The sequence below is a fragment of the Caretta caretta genome, chromosome 15 (genome assembly GCF_965140235.1).
Source record: "Caretta caretta isolate rCarCar2 chromosome 15, rCarCar1.hap1, whole genome shotgun sequence".
NCBI classification, from domain to species: Eukaryota; Metazoa; Chordata; order Testudines; family Cheloniidae; genus Caretta; species Caretta caretta.
In genome coordinates this window covers 25,257,714-25,267,898 of record NC_134220.1, presented here as the reverse complement: position 1 = coordinate 25,267,898, position 10,185 = coordinate 25,257,714, and the positions used below count along the sequence as shown (strand labels likewise).

General features: G+C 39.2%; 1 protein-coding gene across 2 annotated transcripts; it reads left to right on the top strand.

The window, feature by feature from the left end:
• The first annotated feature begins 20 nt into the window (after positions 1-20).
• GTF2H3 (general transcription factor IIH subunit 3) lies at positions 21-9,924 on the top strand. Of its 2 annotated transcripts, XM_048821159.2 has the most exons (13): positions 21-169; positions 1,208-1,287; positions 2,286-2,392; positions 3,022-3,185; positions 3,888-3,950; positions 4,270-4,299; positions 5,362-5,390; positions 5,481-5,555; positions 6,059-6,112; positions 7,023-7,091; positions 8,229-8,364; positions 8,460-8,496; positions 8,588-9,924. In XM_048821159.2, exons 1-13 carry the CDS (start codon positions 160-162, stop codon positions 8,655-8,657), a joined length of 924 nt encoding a protein of 307 aa, XP_048677116.1. In that variant the 5' UTR covers positions 21-159; the 3' UTR covers positions 8,658-9,924. The 2 variants fall into 2 exon arrangements, with proteins under 2 accessions (XP_048677116.1, XP_048677118.1); XM_048821161.2 differs by lacking the exon at positions 8,229-8,364 and having other exon boundaries at positions 64-169; positions 8,418-8,496.
• The last annotated feature ends 261 nt before the right edge of the window (positions 9,925-10,185 follow it).

Sequence of the window (10,185 nt, the reverse complement as noted above, 5' to 3'; positions counted from 1 at the left end):
GACCTGGCTTGCACCGGCGCCTTGGCCACAGGCCGGCTCCTGCCGCATCACGCATGACGTACTGGTGCAGTGCGACTAGTGAGGGGTGACCTCATCTCCAGGCGCCGGAAGTGGCGGCCAAGCCGGTGTCTGCTCTCCGCCTGCCTGGGGCTGGGCACTATGAGCGCAGGTGAGTCCTGGCCAGGCGCCTCTGTTCTGTCGCCCGGGGGCCGCGCCGGAAGTGTGTGTGTGTGTGTGTGTGTGTGTGTGTGGGGGGGTCCTCTCATCTCCCCCGCGTTTTCCTCAGGGTCCGGGCCGAGGCCTCTCTACTGTCACCTCTCCCCGCCGCGGGTTTTGCCGCTGGGAGCCCTCGGCCCCGTCCTGTCTCCTTCTCCAGCCCTCTACTGACAGCCCGGGGGCTGCGCGCCCGTTGGGGGCGGAGAGCGCCGCCGTCCGGCGGGTGGGAGAGAAGGGGCGGCGGGTTGTCCCCTCCCTCGCCCCCCAGCGGATGCAACTGCTGCCTGCGAGGCCCCCACCTGTTTGCAATCGGGGGCCGCTGAGTTAAGAGCCAGCTGGGGTTTGTAAGCAGCCAACACCTCTTTTCCCTCTTGCCATTCACATGCAGCCACAGTAATTCTATCTCTTTCCCCCCATTTGTTTTAAATCATTGTTCCTGCGCTGGGATCTGTGACTCCCAGAGAGGCTGATAAAAATCCTGAAAAGCAGGCGGGTGTAAGCAAAACACTAGAATCGAATTAGCTCGGGAATAGCCCCTGACACTGTCTCTGCATTTCTAAAGTGTGTCTTCCCCCCCATATCTGGGTTCAAAAATATATAATGCTTCATTGTGCATAACATAATACATTCTACTCCCCTTCCATGTTTTATGCCGTTCATGGAATTTTTGGTAATAAATTTATGGAATAACTGCAGTTATGCTGAATCTTAGCGTGTGATCACACATTCTTGCTAACTTTTTTTTTTTTTGCTATTGTGTGTGAAACTGAAAAGTGTTCCTAAAGAAAAATGTGTCTAATAGTAGTAGAATATACAGCCCTGATCCTGCAAACAGTTATGCACACTCAACTAAATGGGCAACAAACCAAATATGGATCTAGCTTATGGATCTTTAAGTTTTGGCCTTCCCATATTTCTAAAGGAGCTGTTGATGCCATAGTGTCAGTGTGTTGTCTTTTCTCAAATATATGTGTTGTTATTGCTTTTCTAGATGATGAGCTAAATCTCTTAGTCATCATTGTTGACACCAACCCTATCTGGTGGGGGAAGAAAGTGCTAGGGGAATCAGAGGTAAGGCTTCCTGACTAGCATGGGGTCACAATGAAGTTTTCCAAAAGACTTTTTCTGTAACTTTTTGACAACTCTGTTTTATTTTAAATGCATGACGATCCAAATTGAACTGCATTTGCTGGGGAGAAATTGTGAAATACTCTTTGGATTCAAAATTATGTCAATATTACATGATGATAAAAGAGTTGCAATAATATCTTGTCATGTCTAATGCCCCTTTAAACAAATGATATGCTGGATTGGTTTGCACTGCAGCAGTTTATCTGACTGAATACAGGATGGAGAGTCAGGTACTCTTGAATTCTAATCCCAGTTGTTGTCACTGACTTGCTCTGGAGTCTTGGCCAAGTAAATTAGTCGGAAATTTTCAAAATTGGCCACTAATTTTAAGAGCTCGACTTGAAGCATCTTGGGCCTTGAAATCAGTAGAAGTTGTCGGTGCTCAGCACCTCTGAAAACCAGGCTGTTGGTTTCTCAGGTTGGACATGCACAGTTGATTAGGGGACACTTGAAAATTGTAAAATCTCTATTCCTTGGTTTCCTCATCTTTAAAACTGGGATAATAATACCCACATCAGAGTTCTTGTAAGGATTAACTAGTTAATCTTTGTACTGTGCTTTGAAGGTGCTGAACCATATATAAATGGTATTCCAAGGCCAAACATGTTCTGGAGCATGACTATCATTATTAGCGGTTCTGGGGTGTCAGTCTATCATATATAATATTTATTTTAATTTCCATTTCTGTCTCTCTATGCACATACATAGAAGTGGGAAAAACACTTTCCCAGACACTTTCCCACCTACTACAGAGAGGATTATCTGCCTCTTGAATTTCATGTTCATTCCCTTTGTAAATTCCAAACCCTAATGAAAATATTACCTGTATGTGCAGATTTTTTAAAAGTTCTTTTATTTAAATGCAGTGACTCTTATGGTACATCTATTTTTCTGAGATTTTCATACGTATCCTTTCTTGATTTTTCTTTTTTCAATAGTTTACATTATCAAAATGCCTGGATGCAGTCATGGTGTTGGGAAATTCACATCTATTTATGAATCGCAGCAACAAACTTGCTGTAATAGCAAGTCATACACAAGAAAGGTACAATAACTTCCTTATATCAGTATCATTTTTATTTATAAAACTTCCCTTCATATCTTCCTCTTTTGAATATCTCCGTGTGCTGAAGAGAATAATTCAAACCAAGGTTAAAATACATGATATATTAGATACCATTTAAAAAAAGCAAACTAATAAAAACAACGAGGGGAGGGGATTCTGGGTTGGTGATGATTGAATGCAAAAGGAAACAAGAGAAATGGATTGTAAGAAGAAAGAGGTGAAGAAAAATAGCTTTTGAAATTAAAAATAAAAACCTTGACTTTTAAATCTTGACTGTTAACAAAAGAGGTGCAAATTCCCTTCCTGGAGATTGTCAGAATAACAGGGTGCTTGCTTGCTGAGCTAAGAAATGATGGGGAGTTCCTTAAAGGCAGATGGTATCTGAATGCCAGTGCCCATTAGGATGAGTGTCAAAGCGAAAGTATTTAATGTTGGTGGGGCTTATGCCGTTTAGGGCTTTGTAAACACACTCCTTACATAGTTATTAGTGTCCTGGGTACTAAGAATTGTTTGGAATGAAATTTTGTCATGGTGGTTGAATTTGTGGCTCTTCACTTATTTCCTTAAAAACAAATGATTAGTAGTGTGCTGCTGTTTCTTGCTTTTAGTCGTTTCTTGTACCCTGGAAAGCACTGGGCATTTGCAGATCTCTTTGGAGATGGTGGTAGTTTCGTAGAATCTAATTGCTCTGGCAGCAAAGATGGAAAATATGAATTATTAACTGCAATAAATGAAGTAATCGCAGAGGAGCTTAAAGACCTGATGACAAAAAGTAAGATTTTTTTTTTTTAAAGAATATAGCCATCTTGGTTAATTTGGTTCCACATTCTTGTTAGTTTTTTTAAATGCTGTTTAAAGTAAGAAAAATAATACTTTGAGATGTTATGTGAAAAGGACATTGTTAAGGAGATTAAGTTCCACATTTTACCTATCTTTATAATGATTATAATATACTTGGGAGCTGGGTTGCAAAAACAACTGTACAACTGTTTAGAACACACCTGAAATATTTTGTCCCATTCTAAGCAGCTCAGTACCAGAAAGCTGTAATCAAGCTGGAGGGAATTCAGAGAAAAGCAAAAAACCTAAGGGGCTGACTTAATAAAGACTGAAATATAGACAGTTGGCTAAATGGTAACTAAGGATATGATGGCTGTCTACAGGTCTGGATGAAGTAAAGGAAATTCCTAAGCTTAATATGAATAACTACAAAACAGCTGGAAAGAGCCCTAGGAACTGATGGAAAGCTCCCTTTGCATTTGTCTTCCGAAGCTTCTTCTCCATCGCTCCATATTTTGTTAATGTGCTTTGTTAATTATTTGTTTCAGGCCAATGGGATACTGAATTATCGGACCTTTATTAGAGCCTATGTTTTCATGTTATTTGCCCAAGACACAATTCAAATGAAATGTTTTTAGTATTCAAATACTTTTAATTTGTACAAAGGTCAATTCTGTGTATTTTTGGATTACAGCTGACATGAAGGGCCAGCAAACGGAAACTTTGTTGGCAGGATCACTTGCTAAAGCACTTTGTTGTATCCTTTTTAATACTGGAATGTTCAAACTCTCTCTCTCTCTCTCTCTACCTTATGTTGTTCACACTGTTATTGTAGGGAATCTTGAACTCTTCTGTGGTAGCATTCTGTGTTAGAATATTGTCAGTTTATTATGCTAAAGTTATGACTTATGAGTATAATACCATCAGATTAGAAACTTCAGTAAAGTGTGTGTTGGTAAAAGAGGGTAAAATTGTTTAGTACAGGTAGTACACTTCCTTTCTGTTTTGGAAGGTTTATAGATCTGTTTCTCAGACGTTCCTAGAATAAAATGTTTCCTGAATACCAAGTGGAATAGATATTCACAGGATGAACAAGGAAGTAAAAGGTATTGTCTTTTCTTCTACTTGAATATTTACCTGAGTTTTAGAACTGGGGGGGATGCTGAACTTTTTTCAACTGGCAGCAGTGGGCAGTACTGGTTGTCCTAATAATCTAAACTGCCCAATTTGAGCACTGATTGAAGATCAGCAGTATAGGGGTTGACATGTGTAACAGGGTGTGCTGAGTCAGGAGCTAAATCAGCACCCTGTCACTGTAATACCCACCAGTATATGTTAAGTGGGACTTAACTGGAAGACAGGTAGTTGACAGAGGGTGTCAATTAACTGAATAGCACTACAACTGAAAGGCTAATGGAAGCAGAAGCAACCCCAGCAGGTGGGATTATATAAATTGACAGGAAGGAAAAGTGCGAATCTTGAAGGAAGGCTGAAGAAGGCAGAACTAGGTGCTGCTTGTACTGCTCTCTTCCTAGAGGCAAGTGGGGCAGCTGGCTATGGAATGTAAATACATGTAAATAACACTGCAGGCTGTGACCTGCTGAAAGACTATAATAAAGTCTGGTGTTGGTGAAGGAGACCTGGAGTGGTTGTGGTCTGTGATTAAGGCCTGAAAGGACTCTTGGGGCATCACCTTATGACACTGTATGTAATTTGATCTTTATGACAGCAAATTAATACAGCCATTTGTGTTGGTGGTTTTGTGATGTGAACATCTATGCGTTGGACTGAAATTACAACCCGAAAGTCATTATGATGACTGTCACACGCTTGTGACTTGGTCTTTGTTTGAATTAGTGAATTGTCAATGAGAGACTGAAATTCCCTTGCTTTTTACCATCCAGTTGCTTTTTGAGAATGAATGAATGTGGTGGTATCTGCTTTCACACCAATGCTGAATTAAGTTTGCTGGTATTTGTCAGATTTTTCTGTCTTGCTCTTCTCATGATACTTGGTCTTCTCAGTATACCAATAAAGCAGTCTCTCATGTACCTGCTGCAAGTGAAGTGTATGATCATACTCCATACATTAGCCTCCAATATTTTTTCTTTGAAATTGTGGAGTAACTGTGAAACACTAATTCATGTTTCTTTGTCTCCAATATGTAGCCAGCCAAGAAATTAAATCAAGAATTTTGGTAAGAGCTTCTGTATTAAATTTTCTTAATGAGCTGTGATATCCAGTAGTAGTAGTGTGTAGGCTAACAGGTGTCAATTGCTTTACCTAGGTCATAAAAGCTGCAGAAGACAGTGCATTGCAGTATATGAATTTCATGAATGTGATCTTTGCAGCACAGAAACAGGTGAAGTTAATGTTTTATTATGATAAATATTCAATTATTTCAATATCAACATGTAAACATAAAGATTGTCTCTCCCTGTTATGTATGTGCTTCTAATTAAGGGGTGCTTGGGGATGTCTGAGCATCTTCTTGCCACGGGAGGAGGCAGCTAAGCTAAAATGTAGATCCAGATCACCACACTGTAACAGAAAATGGCCAAAATTACTACTGAGCCTTACCCCCTACACCTTAGAATTAGATACTGTATATTAGGTAAGCTTCATCTGTGGTCCTTCCCATATTGCCAATTATTGGACAGGGAAGGGTGGATGATGTGGTACATGCTATGGCTAAAGTAAAAGACTTGTTTTGGTGCCGAAGGCCCATAGCCTCAGCAGTCTGTTCATATGTATGTAATGTGACTTACAGCTAAAATAGATCTCAGCAGTAATGCTAATGGAGAGTTATAGTTATTGTACTATTGTAATTTCCATTTTCTGTAAGCCTCATTGTTTTGGTTTCAGAATATTTTGATTGATGCCTGTGTTTTGGACTCTGATTCAGGACTCCTACAGCAGGTATAATATACTTTTATTACTCATTTGTTATGTTGGTTCTTAGATGAAGAATTGAAAATAGCTATTTTGTGACCGCTTGTTTGACACATTTGAAATCACTCTTCTCTCAAACTTTTTGCACCCTTTGATTGGAGATGGAAAGATCAGAACTGCGCAAATCAAGCCTCAGTCTTGTGCGATAATGAACAGGCTCCCATTTGCTTCCTTTTATGTGACAAAATCTTAAATCCAGCTCTCTCCACTTTATCTCCTGGAAACTCTGTCACATCAGAATTTTTTTTTTATCAGTTCCTCTCCCCCTGTTATTGGAACATGCTGTCCTGAATCTGAACTGTTCTCTGTTTAACAGACACTGATTGCTGGAAACTATTGCCCTCCTTCCAGGGATAAAAATTTGTTGAGTAGGCACTGGTTTTGGTGGCATATATGAATCAAGAATCTTAATGTAGGATAGTACAAGAAACAATTGAGGATTCTTTCAGTTTTAAAATTTCAACTGGGAATCCAGCAAAAAAAAAAAAAAAAAATGTTCAGGTGTATAAGCAATGTAAGAACTCTGATTTTAAGAAACTTAATTAAAAAATAAAGTTGGCTCTGTATCTAAGTTTGAGGTCCATTCACATCTACTTATTTCTAACGTCTGTCCTTTACTGCAGTACCAAAGAGAGGGGAGACGCTTTCTTGCTCATATCTCTCTCCATGGACAATCCTCCCCCTTTAAGCTTCCCCTGAGGCTGTTCAAAAGCCAGGGATGGACATATCTGGGGCAACTGACTTCTTTAGAATCTGAAATCTGTGGGACTTGAAAAATGTGTGACTTTTTTAACCTTTCTGTAGCATATAGCAATTTCTGTTCAGGTTTGTGTCAAAATTGTTCCTATGTTAAGTGCTTGAAACTTGTGCTTTCCAGGCTTGTGACATTACAGGAGGCAAATACTTGAAAGTGCCCCGGATGCCATCCCTTTTGCAGTATTTGCTGGTAAGTTAACTTGAAAAAACACTTGAGGGCTGCTCTTACTGCTGTTGAAGTCAGTTGCAAAATTCCTCTTGACTTCATTGGGAGCAGAAGCAGACCCTTTGAGCTGACATGGAAGTTGGGAACCCTGACTGCTCGAAGGGATTCAGCTGTGTGATATGCTTCAGTAGATGCTGCAGTGGGAGGTCATGGGAGGGTATGGACCAGCATCACAAGGGACAGGCTTTGCAGGAGGGCTGTCACACTTGGCTGGCATAGTCATGTGTGACGCTTCACTGTGGTGAGGGGATATCGTGAAAGAAGACTGGGAAACTGAACAAGGGGAAATATCTCTCCAAGTATCTAAGAATATCACTTACCTGAAGCGCTTGTGCATAACATTGATTTTGCCTGGGGAGACTTGGAGGAAAATGACAATATGATATAAGCTTGTACTACTGGGTTGCTGGTTTCAATCCAGGCCAGGCTGGTAATGACTGAAAGTAGGTATTATGTGATGGCTGTTCATTGGTCTACTTGAAATGAATTGGTCTAATCCAGTTCCTAGCGGACAAGTGCCTATGATGCAGAACCCACCAAAATTGACAGCAACTGACAATCTGGTTGGTATTTGCTGTATAGTGCTCAGTGAGTGGATGGGCCATGACAACTGAAGTACGCTCTTAGCTGCAGAGGTGTTTGCAGCAGGTTAGAATTTGAGGCGTCGTGGTGGTGGTAGGAGGGAATGAGGGGCAGCAAACCTTCCATCACTGTTCTTTGTTCTTTATGGATTCTGTGGATAAACTTGTGATGTGTCTCCGGGGTATCATTCTGGCACCTCTAACCCCCACTAAACTCACACATGCTTAAAATTGATGTTGAATTAATAGTCATGTCTTAAAATGACTTGATTTTTAAAAGGCCATCTTTTATTTATTGCGGTATGAGCATCAAAACATTTCCTGGAAGGTGAATGAGGACAAAATTCCCTTCTTCCTCAAATTACTTAATGACCAATGCAGTCATAGAGGTGAATTTCTTTGGCGGGTGGGAGGGTAACTTTCTTCTCTGCAATACTTTTGGTGTACATAGCAAAGTCGTTTAACACAGTAGTTTCCTCCCAGATTCTAAAATACCCTCCCCTTTTTTAAATTTATACAGTGGGTATTTCTTCCTGATCAAGAGCAAAGATCCCAACTAATCCTTCCACCCCCCATTCATGTTGACTATCGAGCGGCTTGCTTCTGTCATCGAAATCTCATTGAAATAGGTTATGTCTGCTCTGTGTGTTTGTCAAGTAAGTTTTACAAATATATTTAACAGAACTGACCTAATTTCTCTTGTTTCAAGGTAACTATTTTAGTGAAACTGGCCTATTCTTTTATTTTCCAGTATTCTGCAACTTCAGCCCTATTTGTAGCACGTGCGAGTAAGTACACTTCTTGACTTTTGTTTGCTTGTGTAGGCTTGGCTTAGAAATGTATTCAGCATATCTTATTTTTTTTCTTGTATTATTTCAGGACTGCTTTTAAGATTTCATTACCACCTGTCATGAAGGCCAAGAAAAAGAAACTAAAACTAGCTATATAGCAACATTATAGAAACGCACCAACCATTACCTCCTGCATGTAATTCCATGAAACAGCATGTAGCTGAGAAGGTGGCATTTTTTTATAGGTGTGAAAGAAATAATTGTTCAAAGTGTTCAAATCTATGTTGCTAAACATTTAAAAACATCACAAATGCTGTATGCATCATCCCTATAAGCAACAAATGGTTGTATTGGTGCATGCTCTGTATTATTTTAAAATCAAATCTCCTATTTGTGACTATCAGGAGCCAGAAACTGCTTGTATAAAGCAGAGGGTGCACTTACCTCGTAGAACAACATAATAGCATCCCCGAGTCTGTTTACAGTTAGAGACAGAATGCACATATTTAGGCCCTGATCCTGCATGCATGTCGAAGTAAAGGTAAGCATGGCTGTGTATGTTTGCAGGATCCAGGCTGTAGTGTTATGGATGGATTCTATAGTTCTTTTCAACACGGTTTGTAGTTCAATTTCATTTGTGAAGAGGCAAGTTTGAAATATATTTTTTCCTTTTCCCCCCACTAAATTCCCTTTTAGTGGGTATTATCTGCTTTAAGTGTGTTTTATTCTTTTCTCACTTTGATATCTTCTCCCCAAAACGAAAGTAGTCTGAAAATTATTCACCTGAATAATGTATTACCAGGTAATACAGAGATGAGTAATTTTCCTTTTGAAGTTCAGCAACAGAAGCATCTGTGTATTTTTTTTTCTTTCATGTGCAGGGATTTGTTTTATGATATTTTGAAACTGGAAAACAGTTTAATTGTCTGAAATCTGATCACAAGTTTATTTTTTAGATTGACTAGCACCGAAGAAAGATAATGTAGGAAGGCCTCTGTTATGAATTTTTTTTCCCTGTATCTCAGCAGGTGAACGCATGATGCATATTCTCTGTTTTCCAAACGTTTTGTGTTTAAACCAAACAAAAAATGTAATTCCCTATTTTTAATTCCCTATTTTTAATCCGTAACTGTATCTTTTGGTGTTTTAATCTATATTAATTGTTGTACTATTCAGATGCAATATGGGAATAATTGTTTTCTAGGTAGAAAACAGGACTGTAGATAAAGTTCTCTTTGAAATGGTATACGCAGGAGGAGATGATTTATAATATTTTCATCAGGTTTTTGCCTGTGTAACCCTTTTATTGAAAAAGCCAGTCTTTTACTGGCTTGTTTATTAGCTAAATGCAATTTTATATGAACACTGTATTTATAGTTTGCTTTATATACATTTTTGTAATAAAGTGATTTTTTAAAAAAATAAGCCTTTTTTCCCCTTCCTTTTATAACCTTAAAGGCAAAATCAAAGTTTAATTTAGTATGAGGGTCCACACCAGACAAAGCATCTTGCATACTGCTGAGTATCTTGATTAATATTTTAGCCTTAAACATGTGCGATAAAGAAGGCAATATGGGCCCTTGTAATGTAAAATTAGGTGTGGTTTGTAAACTCTGTTGGTACATACTGTTACTCCTGAGGACATTCTGCGCCTAAAAATTCTGTGCACAATATTTTAAAATTCTG

Excerpts from the sequence above, each read along its gene's own strand:
- GTF2H3 (XM_048821159.2), top strand. Across the intron at positions 1,288-2,285 it reads AAGTGCTAGGGGAATCAGAG|TTTACATTATCAAAATGCCT; the intron begins GTAAGGCTTCCT and ends TTTTTTCAATAG. Across the intron at positions 5,556-6,058 it reads TCTTTGCAGCACAGAAACAG|AATATTTTGATTGATGCCTG; the intron begins GTGAAGTTAATG and ends TTTTGGTTTCAG.